The 15,136-nt window shown below is 41.0% G+C and overlaps 1 protein-coding gene across 1 annotated transcript; it reads left to right on the plus strand.

Moving 5' to 3' along the window:
* Positions 1-1,868: 1,868 nt before the first annotated feature.
* RILP (Rab interacting lysosomal protein) lies at positions 1,869-13,737 on the plus strand. Its single transcript, XM_053457124.1, has 8 exons — positions 1,869-2,204; positions 7,800-7,923; positions 8,550-8,671; positions 8,898-9,092; positions 10,133-10,290; positions 11,791-11,913; positions 12,161-12,244; positions 13,604-13,737. The coding sequence occupies exons 1-8, from the start codon at positions 1,929-1,931 to the stop codon at positions 13,716-13,718; spliced, it is 1,197 nt and encodes a 398-aa protein (XP_053313099.1). The 5' UTR covers positions 1,869-1,928; the 3' UTR covers positions 13,719-13,737.
* Positions 13,738-15,136: the final 1,399 nt, after the last annotated feature.

Below are 15,136 nucleotides of genomic sequence, written 5' to 3' on the forward strand. Positions count from 1 at the left end.
CTTCCCCAAAATGTTCCCACTACGTTGGAAGCATAGCATTGTCCAAAATGTCTTTGCATGTTGTAGTAGTAACATTACCCTTCATTGGACCTAAGGGGCCTGAACCTTGAAAACAGCCCCAGATCATTATCCCTCCTCCATCAAACTTTACAGAGGGCATTCTGGTGGGTAGTGTTCTTGCATCCACCAAACCCGCCCATAAGACATCAAGATAGGCATGATTTATCACTCCTAAAAAAAAGCTACGTAGCTACGGTTACTCCAAGACGCTTCCACTTCACAATACCAGCACTTAGTGTACTGGGGCAGATCTAGCAGGGCAGACATTTCCTACGCTTGTCTATGGAGATAGCCGCCTATGTGCTTGATTGTATATTCCTGTTAGCAATGGGTGTGCCTGAAACACCTAAACTTAATGAGGAGGGGTGTCAACATACATTTGGCCATATAGTGTACTTGCTGCATGTTTGCTGTTTTTATTTGGCTTAGGTACCGTCAGAAGGGAGCATTGTTTGGCCCATAGAGGTTTTTACAACATTTTACTGTAAACAGTTCACAATGGAAAATACGGCTATAAAACCATCAAGCTCGGTAGATGATTCCAAGTGTAAAGTGATGTTGTGGAGGCTGGACAAAAGTAGAAAAAGTGTACAAAGTGTTAAAGGCAGTGTCCAGAACTCTAGGCAGATGCTGCCATCCAGTTGGGTAGAGGGATTGTGCCTGTCCTGGTCACTGGGGAAGATACATCCAAGGTACCTGAAGACCCTCCACTCTTCCTGGTGGGATCTCTAGATAACTGATAGGTCTGCCTGGTGGTTGATTACCCATCCTGGGATTGTTATCTACCTGGATGTAGTACCCTTTGTCTGAAATCTGATGCTGAAATAAGCAGCATGGAGACCAGAAGAGGCACTCTGTGACTCACTGAACCCCTATGTTCAGAGCAGCTCCTTTTACTTGCCATTTATTTTCTCATGTATGCAATGATCCTACCAGCTGATCCCTTCAACCCAGGTTTCCTACACTTATTTCAGGACTGATGGACTGTGTGAAATATACAAATACTTAAGTATCTGGTCCCGTCTATATGAAAACTTTTAGGCATTTCGCATTTCAGCATAGGATTAAAAAAACACAAATCAACACAGCCTGTCAGAAAGGTGACCATGTTAACACACAACAGGGCCGCCATAAGAAACCCTGGGGTCTAATACAGACATAAAGGGTCCTCTCCACCCACCAGCCATAGGCTAGAGCAAAAAAAGGCAGGTTGAAGGCTCTAACCTGCATTAATGTTCTTATGTGCAGCGCCATGAAAAGTGTCCCACACAACCGCACCAAAGTGAGTGCCACGGGGTGCCAAACCAGGGGGCTCGGGCTTTGTGAACCTGTCAGAGGACCAAGCTTCTCACAGGTACCGCCTTAACCTAGCCAAAGCGGCAAGAAGCGGACAGCACAAGTGAACATCCTGATCGGAAACTTACTTCGGCCAAACTCAACTCAGAGTGATGACTCCACATATTATGTTTTCATAAACAAATTGTATAATAGAGTAAATTAATGATGTGTAATAAGCTGCAATTACTAATGACGTAATAATGAAGATCAGTCCATTTATAGCATCATATATTCATATGTAGCCCTAAGTGACGTTATGTGAATGAATGGTGGAAAACCCAGCAGCGTCACATCAGCACCGGACACGCTCACACCGACTGACCTGACAGCTCTGGTGACAGCAAGCCCCGCCCCTGCACGCTGTGTAACGCCCTCTATGGGTGGGGCTAACATTGATCTGTAAACAGATTTTGTGGGCGTTTCTTGAGAAGTCTGCGCGTGTAGGTCGCGGTAGGCGTGGTTTTCCTTAGATGACTCTCACATGACAGCTGGCTGCCCCCGTATTAGAGGACTATCTACCCCGCGTAAGCATGGACGTGCCGGAGCCTGTGTGGTTAAAGGCCCCGGGGTCGTTGTCGGTACAGGACGTGTACCGTATGGCCGTGTGCCTCGGCTCTGAGTTAAAGACGTTAACGGAGCAGTATGGTCCGGATTCGGTGTCAGGGGTCGTCCCTCAAGTGGTGCGGGTGCTCGAGTTACTGGAGACTTACGTGGACTCCGGGAGGGAGCGGAGCTTCCCGGAGAAAGAGCTGCTGATCCGAGCCGTGCAGAGCATGCAGATCGCCAAGGAGGAGCGCACTGCTCCGGTGAGCGGGAGCGGGGTTAATACATTTATATTGGAGTATTGCTGTTCAGGGAGCCTGCGCACGGTGTCTGGTTCGGTGCCAGGGACACTAATTGACAGCATGCTGTGCCTTTGGCCGCTAATATCCTCTTTTGCCCCTTTTTTGCTTCACACTATATTGGGTTGTTTTAGAAAAGCTATATAGCGCCAACATATTCTGCAGCACAGTGCCGAGGTATTAGACCGGAAGTAACAGTAGACCGAATTTAACCGCACGGAATACTTTCCTTTCGGTTTCCCACCCGTTAACGTTCCTATGTTCCTTTCGGTTATCCGTCCCGGTCCAGGCTGTGTCTTATGTTCTTGTATGCAGACCGTACACGGGTATTAATGTACAATGGCTGCTCGGGCTTGTTAATATTCATCAATACATCTAATTACATTTTATATCATGTGTAACTGTTTTATAGATCATATTGTATCCTGTTGGTTAAAACATAGGCATGTACCTTATACACTTCTTTAAAGGGATACCCCGGCAAACCTATGCACTTTAATGTATATGACAGCTGAAAGGCTCTTTACATGGAAAGGAATGTAAAGATTCCCCCAAAATGCATTTAGAAATGTAGACTTTGATGGCAGATAAGAACCATTCAGCCTCCTATTCTTGCGCATTTTTCCTGATGTAAAGCCTATTAAGTCCTTAGTCCCTCCCCTGTCATCTCCATCTCCAGGTGTATTAAACTGCTTATGGTGAAGCTGCAGCTCCCTGCCTCCTGGAATCAGTGGAAGTAAAGCACTTGCATTGAAAGTCTAGCTAATCCACCCCCCCGCCGTGACATTTGCTGAGCCAGCGCTGGAGCTCCCTGGGGTTAATTTTTTTAGTACAAGGGCTTTCCTTGCATTGATTTAAGGAGGTGGGGAGCTGCAGCTTCTCCATAAAGCACGTAATTCCTTTATTTTATTTTTAATATGCGCATGTTAAGTGCTTTAAAAAAGCATTCCTCTCTGTTGAGGTCTCCTGAACATTAAACTGTCCCTTTAAAATTGACCTGTCATTCCTGTGAGGACAAGATCCCGTTTGGGTAATCTATACAATTTGAAGATCCTTGTTCACAATATCTTTCCCAAAATGTTTAGATAAAAACTATTGTATTAACCGGACCTTCTTTTCTCTACTGGTACGTGAAGTGGGCTGGTTGTTAACACACTGAGCATGGTCAGGCATATTGCATTCGAGGCACCTGCATGCTTGTTGAAGGTGGATGGACAGCAGAGTAGAATTTCCAGTTCTTTGTATGATGGCAGCTTGTCTGGGGTCCTGATGCAGTAAATCACCCCGAAACCATGACGCTGAAACCACCACTGGTATGAAGTTTTTTTTTAATGTAGTATTTGGCTGTCACCAGGCATAGCTGGGTCCCTGTCATCCAAACAGTTCCACTTTTGACTCCTCGGTCTACAGAGCACTGTTCTATATATAAGATGAGCATCCGTATTCATGTTGGAGAGTAGTAGCCCCTTGCTACAGCCATGAACACTGGCCTTAGCTGACACATAAGATGCCAGCCCATCACCGGGTGGTGTACTAGGCTCCTTCTTTAATGGTTTTACACGTTGCTCTTTGAGAGATTTTGGCGTGTGGGTCACACCCAGGAACATGCATTTGATCAGCATGACAGTAGGAATTTCCGGACTGCATTCAGGGGTGTGTTTTTGAATCTGGCGTGATGTGGCTTTGGGACCTTGTGTCCTGATGGCAATGGCTAACACTTCCCAGAATTGTGTTGGGCAGGCCTGGTCCAAAAGTAGGTTTCTCAAGGTTGGGATTAAGGGAGGTTTTCACACCTGACGGTTGGACCCTGGGCCAGAACAGAACATAGCAAACCAAATGCTGGTGTCCTCCCTAATTCCTTCTATGTATTACTACAACACACAAAATGATCTGAGCACGATTACGAAAAATCTATGGAGAAAATCAGAAAATGGGTAAATTCCATATATCTTTTTTGGTTTTGTTTTGTTTTTTTTTGACCGTCCACGTATCACTCATGCCAGAAGATCAGATTAAAGGTTCATACATTTCCATGTTTCTGGAATTATTCATAAATGATTACTGGTGAATAAGGTTATTTTAGGTCAATTCCTATCTAACTATTGACACTGTTAACAGATTGCATATAAAGAAACACCCGTTCTTGAATTAATCGTGATTATTGATCTTGATTCCTTCCCGGATGTTCCCCATGAGTGAGAGGCCTATTAATTATCTAGACTGCCTTTCTACAAGACTGTTCTTTTAATGTAGAGTAGCTGTACTGTTTAAATACAAAGGGCTCTCGATGGAAGGCGGCCTTAATCTCTAGGGTTTATTCTCTAAAGTGTGAGTTGGTAGAAGAGATGTGGTTTCATCACCCTGAATTCACTATATATTATGAACCATCCACGTAAAATGGCAAGAATGGCTGGCCTGGCCCTGTATAATGCATGCATTATACATTAGAGCTATTCTTGGAACAGGAGCTCAGTATGCTCCGAAATGAAACTGCAGCTCTACTGCTAACTCATTCTTCTCCTGTGTGTGTATGTGTAAACAATTGTTGTCTGCCTGTTAAATACAATTGAATCGCATACTGTATGCAAGATCACTTTGTTTACATGGGAAATTCCCACGTTCTATCAGAAACGCACCCTGCTTGCACGTAGAAAAGTCCGTTAGGCTCTGAAGGGTTTGTATCAATCGTTTCTATAGGAGAGATCTGCGTATATATGGAAGAATATTCTTCAGGATATGTCCTGCATTCACAGACGTTACAGGCAGCTTCATAAATGTTGTAAAACTACAACCCCTATGATGCCGAGCAAGGCATTGTCAAAGTGCTTTATTGTGGGATGTTGGAGTAGCGAGGCAGCTACCCGCTGGATGTACTCTTGGTAATTATGTATAATAAGCAACTCCATTGTCTCATAGGAGTGAAATCCCACTGATATACCCTGAATTTATTCCTCTTCAGTATGTTTTACACGCTAAGTGTATGGCGGACAAGCACGTCGCTCAAAAGGTTTTGGTGGCTGCCAGCTTTGGATTTGAAAAGCTTTGTGAACCTCGTACTGTTTTTACCGGCCATTGTAAAAGTTAACCCATCGCTTTAAAACACAAACTCACGTATCACAGTGTGAAATACTGGCAGAAATCCATTGTAAACAAGTACTGAAAGTTTCAGCTCTAGATACTGAATAAACATTTTCAGTGGTGTTTCTTGATTAAAATCATCATGGGATATTTTGGGTGACTTTGCCTGCGCACCACACTGAGCTGATACTTTATGGCGATGCTAACAAAGTCTTTCCCTCCATAGACTTGGTCGGCTATTGTAAGTATTGTAATTTTTGCCAAACAAACTATTTTTATCTGATGTTACATGAGAAGCCCCCTTCAACTTCCCGTTCTTAGGATCAGAATGAGTATTGCTGTCTCATGTGGAACCAAGTAGAAGTTTATTAGAAAACATGGTTGTCTTTGCAACAGTCAACCCGAAGTAGGACTTTTTAAAATCTTTTTTCTCTTTATGTAAAGAAATAAAATACTTGTTTTTTTTTAACGGGTATTTTGGTGTTATTAGTTTCTCTCCATGAACTTTAGGATTCTGTGTTATAAATAGCTGCCGGTCATGTTCCATGTCACCTGCTAGAAGCTGAGCCTCTCAAGACCTTTCAAGCAAGTAGCAGAAGCAGGTGTCTGAACCCGCATAGGCGTTCTGTTCATTGAGATACCAGACTTATGCTTTCCTTAGGAAAATTCACAGGAGAAACAAGCTGTTTTATTCATTTATATATATATATATATATATATATATATATATATATATATATATTTTTGTCCTACGTGAGGAATCTGAAGCTTTTTGTGGATTCCCTTGTCTTATAGCCTGTAAGAGGTACTTTGCATACCTGCCTTTCCTTTGGAAAACAAGAACAAATAACACGCTCAGCTTCCTCCTAAGGTCTCTTGTTCTTGTGCTTTACAGACGTAAGGCAGTCATTCATCAGCCTGGTTTATCTTAGTTTTATTTGTTTTGGGCTTTCCTGGTGGTTTCTCTTTTCAGAACTGAACATCATCGATACTGTTAGTTAAAATGTTGTTGTTGTTGTGTAGTTTTTCATCTTTTGGCAAAGTCCATGAGTTTTATAGCGGTCATGCTTTTCTTATCAGTCACTGTAGTCTGTGCTCATACTTGGGCTATTTTTCCTCGTTGACCAGTAGAGATCAGGGTTAATGTTTGTTCTGCTAGCTGTGTGCTCTTAAATCAACTTTCACTCAGAGAGATCTCTGTAGTAGGAAAAAAAAATACTAATAATATTAATGGTATTTAATACATGCCGAGAAAAATTACTTCGCTTCAAAATGAACCTGCCATTCCTTCCTTTGTTTCCCTCTTGTTTAGTCTAAAATCTAGGCAGTTTCCCTTGGTCTGTTATCCCTCGATTTAGCAATCATCTTTTACTCCTGATACCTCCATCCTGTTTGTTGCTTTAATCTACTTGTGGAATCCTGGAAATCCTCAGTGAATTGTAGTTTCCAAGATGTCACACGTGTTCAAATATTCAAGGCGGATATAAACAAGCATTTAGATGCTCTCTGTAACACTACCTGCTTACCCTCACGGGTCATCTAAATGGAAGGTGTTGTACAGGACCCCTGGTTGCTTAACCTCTTTCCTACTTGAAGATGCTGTTTGACATAGGCTTCCCCCCAACTTTTATTTATATTTATACTATAGAATTTTACAATAACATTGTTCTATTTTCTTGTTGAAGATATTTCAGCAGGGCCTCCTGATCCCATGTGTCTTCACTGCTCAGCCTGCCGTCTCTGACACGAAAGAAAGGGCATTACGTTTAGGGTCTTCTAGTTTAACCAATCTGCACCCCTTAGGTCCTTACACTACCTCCAAACCCGTAAGCCAATAGTACTAATAAAAACAAAAATCCTGGGCCTGAACAGGTTAAACAGACCTCAGTCCCTTACAACTATCACACAAAACACCTCACTCAGTCACGCTCGCTCTACATCACTGGCAATCACCGAGTGTTAGGATCTGTAAAGCTTTGCCGTTTCGTATGCTTGGGCATGAAATGGCTGGTATTAGTTATAATAATTATTTATTTTATACAGCGCCTTCAAATTCCGTAGCGCTGTACAATGGGTGGACAGGACATAACAAGTAGAATGTAACATAACAAATTGACTTACAGACAACGGGTGAGGAGGGCCCTGCTCCAACGAGCTCACAGTCTACTGGCAGTCAGACTGCGGTGATGAAATACATAGGGCAGGGCTTTGTAGGAATGACAGAACTCCAGTCAACTTTTGTATTTCAATAAACTTTTAAGCAGTTTTTTTAAGAGAGAGGGAGCATTAAGGTGAAAAACAAAATCTTAGACAGGTCTCTTCAACATCTCTAATAGAGTCTACAAGATGCTGAACTTATCTGGGGAAATTTTAAGAGCCCCTCCCAGGTGGAACAGCTCCTTTTAAGGTGGTGATGGTATTAACGTTTGGTACATCTACTTGGTATATAAGTAATTCCCCTCTTCTGTCTCTTTAAATCAGGATCTCGAGCAGAAGCTTCTTGAAGCCCAAAGGAAAGAGCATGATCTGCAAAACCAGCTTTCCCAGCTCACAGAGGAGAACCAAAAGTTGTTAGGGCAGCTGGCAGAGTCCAAAGCTCTGGAAGGTAATGGCTGTCATTGAAGAGCTACCCCCCCCACCCGGAACTAGAGTGCCATGCCAGATAAATAAATAAATCATGACCAAGCTTAGACATACATCTGTTGGTTCTCGGAGGACATTTAATTATTGATACAGAACTGGATGCATTGTTAACGATTTAAATTACATTTGTGTAATAATAATGATCACTTACTTATCATTTTAAAGTTTAAGGACGAGCTGAGATGAAGGCTTTCCATTTTTCTTGCTCATGGTGTTTTTTTTTGTTATTTCTTTTAATACTTATCCAGCCATTTACGCGCTTCAAAATAATGTCACTTAACCTAGTTATGCGGTGGGATAAATATTAAATAATGCCCAAAGCTGAGATGTAATTCACAAATTGTATAAGCATTATACATGTTTAACTGATCATGGATTTAGGGATCTGCACCAGACACGGCTGGAATGTGTTGGGCCCCGTTATTCCGAGGAGAAGTTGGTTTTGGATTTTTATCTGCTTTGGTGCAGACCTATTGCCCTCACAACACTTGGTTATTAGCTCTTCCTTGATGATCTCTATAATATCCCTGGATTGTGACAGCTTTTGAAACAAATAATTTTACATTTGAATTTATGGTTTTCATTCAGAATGTGCTGCAAGAGAAGAGCGAGACTTGATGCTGAAATTGAAGAAAATAGTGGATAATCAGAGAGACCAGATCCGAGCGTTGACCCATGAGAATTTGCAGAAGACCAAGGATTCGGAAGCGGTAAGAAATGCGACAAAACTATAGAGACGCTCAATAACCCACAGGATAGAGGCCGCTCATTAGATCTATTTCTGTGTGCCCCGTAACTTAGAGCCTTGAAAACCGAGATTTATTGCTCCAGTGCAGCATGCGTTTCTAACATGGATTCCATGGCAGAGAAAATGCCAAATTAATGATTATTGTTCAGAGTTTGATAAACCCAGGTTGTGTGTTTTTTGCTCCCCAGCTACAGGAACAGTTGGACCGTTTCATGAAAATGAACGAAGACCTGCGGCGTAAACTAGCCGTCCTCCAGGCTCAGCTCCGAAGCTCTCTACAGAGAAAAACCGACGTGGAAAATGTTCTGCAGGAAAAGGTTAAAGAACTCGAGAGACTCTCACGTGGGAGCGACGTGCCCTTCGGCATCCCGGACGATAATATGGTATGTGTCGTGTGGACAGGTAAAAGCCATGAACAGCAAGGTCAGAAATGGGGCATATTTAATGTTTGTACAACCGCTTTATGGCTGCTGCAAACTGTGGCTTCATGAAGGGTTGTAGCCTGGCACGTAAAAAGGAATTTTTATATATATTTTATGTCTTTATTTGAATCCAGTTATCATCATTCTCGTGATTAAGTTTTATGATAGGTACTTTTTTTTATATATCTGTTTGACACAATTTTCCTCTCCGCTTGTTTTGACTACTTTTATAATGCGTAAAGGTGCTTTTCTCTGTCTAGTCCTTGGGACACCGTTAAGTAGCAGACATGCCCCTTTTTTTTTTTTTTTTTTTTGTCTGAGAATCCCCTACTGTATCATACAGGGAAGCGTGTGGCTAAGAATTGTTATGATGTTATACACTAGGCATGTGCAAATGGGCCAAAAATGATTTGGACAATTTTTGGGGGGTTCATTTTCAGGTGCATTTTTAAATCGGGAAGAAATCTGTTGCCCGGTGCCCACATTCACTTGCGCTCTTATTTACCTTCTCTCTCATGCTCTCTAAATGTTTCTCTAAATTTTCTGATGGGCGCTTCCGCATCTTCTATTTTTTATCTTCGTTTGCATCTCTCAGTGGACGTAACCCTCTGGGAACTTCCGCCAAAACAGCAGCACTTGTAGTGACGTCCTCTCCCATATCCAATTGGGGAGAGGATGTCACTAAAAGCTTCGTCATTTTGCCCTCGCTTTAACTGAGTGCGAGTGAATGTAGGTCCATGAATTTCAAATGAAAATTCTGAGCTTTTGGTTTCATCCCATTCGTGGGGAGCCTGGCCTCTCTTCAGGGCTGCGTACGAATCACGGAATTTAACAGTATTCAGTAAATTAGCAATTCATACATATCCGAATGCACAAGCGTATTATACACTACTTATGTCCTTATGTCCTACTTATGTCCTGTTAAATCCTGTTAACCCCTTATACAGCACTGCTGGCCCTGACTTTGTTTTAATTAGTTATTATTTTATTTATTAATACAGAACACAACAGAAGTTTGTGTTGATCAGGAACCAAAAGGAGAAGCTCTATCAAGTCAGCCGTGCTTCACTAAAGAAGATGTTAAGCAGATTGTACAGGAAAGAAACGAACTGAAGACAAACCTGTTTCTTGTAAATGAGGAGCTGCAGTATTACCAGAGGTGACTGCATTCTGTTCTCTGTGTCATGAAGTAACTGCATGCACAAATTTCTTTTTTATTTAAATGAAAACAATATTACCGTATTTGCTCGATTATAAGACGAGGTTTTTTCCAGAGCAAATGCTCTGAAAAATACCCCTCGTCTTATAATCGGGGTCGTCTTCTAATCAGACCCCAAAAAAATGGCTGGGGCCATGCTGCTTACCGGTCGCGAGCAGCGTCTCTTCCGTTAGAAGCAGGAGGACAGGAAGCTTGTAGCTTCCTCACAGAACTCTATCTCCCCCTCCCTCCTCTGGGGGCGGGGCCAGAGAAGTTGCTGGTACAGCCGGTCCCCTGCAGAAGTCTTCGAGTGAGAGATCTGCAGTTCAGGTAAGGGGGTGGGGGAGGGTTTTTGGGTAAGTATGTGTGATTAATGTGTGAAGTATGTGTGATTAATGGAATGAATGAGTATTTAAATGTTTGTGAATGTGTGCTTGTGTGTGATAGCATGGATGTGTAAGGGGGGTGGGGGTTGTAGCATGGCATAGGGAGGCTGTAATCCCACTACTATCATCCCCAGGTTCCAGCATGTACTGGCTGCCTTGGCTTGATAGGAGTGTGATTGCTGTTAGCAGCAATCACACTCCTATCAAGCCAAGGCAGCCAGTACATGCTGGGTTAAAAGGCATATCATGGGGCTGAGTGGCATATAGGGGGTTAAAATGCATTTCTGGACCTCCAGAAATGCATTTTAACCCCCTATATGCCACTCAGCCCCATGATATGCCTTTTAACCCCCTATATGCCAGAGTGGCATATAGGGGTATAAGGCATATCATGGGGCAGAGTGGCAAATAGGGGGGGTATAAAGCATTTCTGGGGGCAGAGTGGCATAACTGGGGGGGGCAGGTTGGCAAATAAAAGGAAATTTAAAAAAATATATTTACATGAATTAATATTTACTGGTAAAACTTTTTTTCCTATAGGGTCGTCTTATATTCAGGCTTTTTGTTTTTTTCCTAAATTAATATTTTGATTTTGGGGGGTCGTCTTATAATCAGGGTCGTCTTATAATCGAGCAAATACGGTAATAAAAATGTCTTATTTCTTTCCTCCTCTTCCTAAATAGTCATGTGACCTTTACTGTACTCTGTTAGCACGTAATAACTTTTACTGATACCCTGACCTATCTTCTGATGGAAAAACTGTAAAGAGGTTTAAAAGTCGTATTTTTTGTTGAGCAGCATAAATGAACAACGCAGCATTATGTCCCTTAACTCAAATAGCAGGCTAACAGGACTGCACTATGTATAATATTTATAATATATTGTATTCAGCGCCCTAGCGGCCCTGAATTTCCTTGTTGTAGAGATGTATATAATCAAACGTAATATCACACTGTACCTTTCTAATATCATTTGCTCCTCCATTGATGGGTATAAGTGGTCAACCAGGATGTCTAGCTGTCTTCTGATAAGTGGCTAAATTCTCGCTGACCTTGCATCTTTCTCTGGGTTTCAGGGAGTTGCTGAATGATGAAAGGATCCCAGGCCTCTTATTATGTGGGTTGAAATCTGCAATAAGGAAGCAGCGAAAGAAGATCAAAGCCAAGATGCTTGGAATTGTAGAGTCTCCAACAAGCAGGTCCGATTTCCCTCTGACAAATGCTCCAATTAGACACCAACGTTTGAGGCATCCATGGCTGGTGAAACTATGGCTTGGTGTGCTACGTGTTTCTTAATCATTTTGACATCAATGTAATATGATGATTATTTTGTATTAATGTCCTAGTTGTCATTAGTTATTTAATATAAGGTAATAACTCCACGCTATAGCCTTCTAATAATAGTCACGCAAACTTTAACATGCCAAATTGTCTTTTTTTCTGCAGTGACGATGAAGAAAGTTCATGGCCACGAGAGGCAGGCACTGACTGTGTTGACTCCAAACCCTCAGATTCAAAAATAAAGAGCTTGTAAGTTTATTTGGACCTCTTTATTTGTGAATGTTACTTGAGTGATCACAGAAAAAGCAAACACGCCGTGAGTGTGTGTGTATATGTATATGTGTGTAATATATATATATATGTATATATATACATATATGTATATGTGTGTAATATATATATATATCTCCTATTTATTTTATTTTATTTTTTTTTTTTTTTGCACATAATTTGATGTGCCAAACTCTCTTCTAAGTGCAATGCTCTACCACCTCCACTTAGTCTTGTGATAGTGTGAAGATTGACTACTGTTATTTGATTGAAGAATGACACCTAATTAATTGTAATTCTCATCTTCCTGGGTTTTCAATTACACAAGTTTGATTGCTGGTCTTATTTTAGACTTCCTTGTTATTAGAGAATCATCTCCAAGATCTTTGCTGGGCGTGAATCCATATGCTACACTGAGGATATTTAAACATCTAATATATTGAAATGTTGGCTCAGTGTCTATCATGCGCTTGACCTAAATGTATCAGTTTGTTTCAGGCAATTGCTGGCTTTATATATTTGTAATGACTGCGTGAATGACCTGCATCTGTCCCCGTCCCAGTAATGGGTCCAGTGCTGACCTCTGGTGGTAGTTGGGTGTTTAGACGAGCGCTGTGCTGCCTATCATGAGATGCCTTTATGAGCGATGACTGTAAATGGATAGAACTTCTCACCTTCAGATGTCAGGCCCACTCATTTCTGTAATTTTCCCAAATTGGAGAAAAAAATACATTTTTAACAATAAAGCTAACTTAATACAATATGACCTAGGCTTGGTAGCAAGTGCTTCTTGTGAGGTGGTGTACCCCTGCTTGAAGGGCCACTCTAGCACTATTTTCACATCAGCCATATGGTTGTCCATCTAGCTTGGACTTCAATGCATTTTACTGCATACAAAATGTTAGAATGTCAATGAAAGGCTTAAATATCCCATTACTCTTTCAAGCAAGTATCTGAAGTCCCAGATGATATCACACCTAAATACTCAGGAATAGATTACCGATACTTCCTCACTGAGAAACAATTTGCACTACGCTTGTTCAAGCCATAATGGGTCACAAAACAGTAGTGTTGCATTTTAATCATTGTATATGATATAAAGCCTTGTATGGGAGAAGAATTAGCATTAGGTATCGTGTTGCATTACGCTCATTGATTTGTGCTTCGTGTAGCAGCGAGACATTGCTAACTTTTGGCTGATAAATTGAGTTTAAGAATAATATTTGAATGTTTGGAAACATTTCTGATGTGAAACCCGTATGAATTTAGATTCCTTTATTAACAATCTCCTGTATTAGAACAAATGACAATTGTTCTCCTGTTCTGTTTCTCCTGAAGGTTTGGGATGTGGTATGGCAAACCTACCACAGATGCAGGAACCTGGGAGATCATTAACCCCAAGGAGCTCACACTGGTGCAGAAAGAAGAAGGAGCCGATTGTGAGAATGATTGAATCGTATGAGGTTTTGTTGAAGGTTATTTTTCTTGTGGGAATACCTCCCGGGCTCTCTGTAATTAACCTGTACAGTTGGTGTTCTCAGGTGCTGAGACGTTGCCTGACTGAATTTGTGACGACTGATCTTATTTAATTGTAACATATAGATTTCCGCTCCCCTGTGTTTGCTACTCCAATCTGTGAAAAGTGTATATTATCCCTTGAGATTGAGCTCAAATATATTTTTCTAACCCTATTTTATTCAGTATATATCCCTTTTTATAATAAAAAGTGATTTTAAAAAAAAACCAAAATAACTGTATAGAGACTATTTTTGTTGTAATATATAAACATATATATCTAATTTCTAGTGTATCTAAATATCAGATGTTTAAAAAGAAATAAAACAATTGCAATGCATATTCTTTGGTGTTTTGGTTTTTTGTTTTCTTTTCTTAATGCAGTCAGAAAACAAGCAATTTTTTTTTCTTCAAAACTAGTAAAGGAGAAAATCAAAATCTTATCTCCCTAAGAATTGTCCAAATGTTTTATGTCACTAATATAATAAAGGGGTGCTCTCCCTCCCATCTAGCATTAAATATTCCACAAGCATTTCACAGGTTTTAGCACAACTATATATTTAATTATTAAAACTACCTGCAGATTTTGAGTTTGTCTGTCAATCAGTTTGTAGTTTTTATTTAGATATCAAGGACTTATTTACCCCATGGATGTGGAGATTAATGGCAAAAGGAATATGAAATATCTCCCTTCTCACCCAACCCAGATCCATATAACGGCTCTTTGAACCCCCTGCCCCCATAGGGGAGCAGTAACGTTAAATGATGATGGGAACAAGTTAAGATGGTTGGATCCCAAGGTATAACCATGTGGTTGGCTTCTAAAGCTTTCTGATTCCATGGTTTGTGGATGTTGGAGGCAGACTGGCCAGGTCAGCCCGAAATCTTATGCCGGGACCAGTGCAGCTTGGTCCGGCGGGGGCCGGGTGGGGACTTGGCTTTACTTGCTCTGCAGGCCTAAAGGTCCATGCAGCCCCATGCAGGTTTTCCATTGGATTTATAAAAATTTTATTTATTTTTTTTTTTATTGAAATGTATTATTGGCCACTTTTCAAATTGTACTTGTTACTCATAAGCCAAGATATATATTTTGTCCTTATCAGCAGTAAAATTGGAACTATAACAATTAGTTTTACTTTTCCTTTTGATTATTTCCATGGGCCAGACATATTTCTTTATACTATATTTTGACTCGTGTGTTCTGTTTTTTTATTTTTCCCCCTTTCCTTTATTTCCCCTGCTATTCAGTGCAGTAACTGCCTGCGTTGTTTTAGAATCTCCGTTTCACAAGCCATGCTTCCCAGACAGGGGTGATCAGAGGCATTTTCTTTTGTGCCAAGCTGAAAACACAAGTTA

This window comes from Spea bombifrons, chromosome 2, assembly GCF_027358695.1.
Source record: "Spea bombifrons isolate aSpeBom1 chromosome 2, aSpeBom1.2.pri, whole genome shotgun sequence".
Taxonomy (NCBI): domain Eukaryota; kingdom Metazoa; phylum Chordata; class Amphibia; order Anura; family Pelobatidae; genus Spea; species Spea bombifrons.

Coding starts and splice junctions, on each gene's coding strand:
- RILP (XM_053457124.1), top strand. CDS start 1,929: ATGGACGTGCCGGAGCCTGTGTGGTTAAAGGCCCCGGGGTCGTTGTCG. Junction 7,924..8,549: donor AGAGTCCAAAGCTCTGGAAG/GTAATGGCTGTC, acceptor GTTTTCATTCAG/AATGTGCTGCAAGAGAAGAG. Junction 12,245..13,603: donor GATTCAAAAATAAAGAGCTT/GTAAGTTTATTT, acceptor TTTCTCCTGAAG/GTTTGGGATGTGGTATGGCA.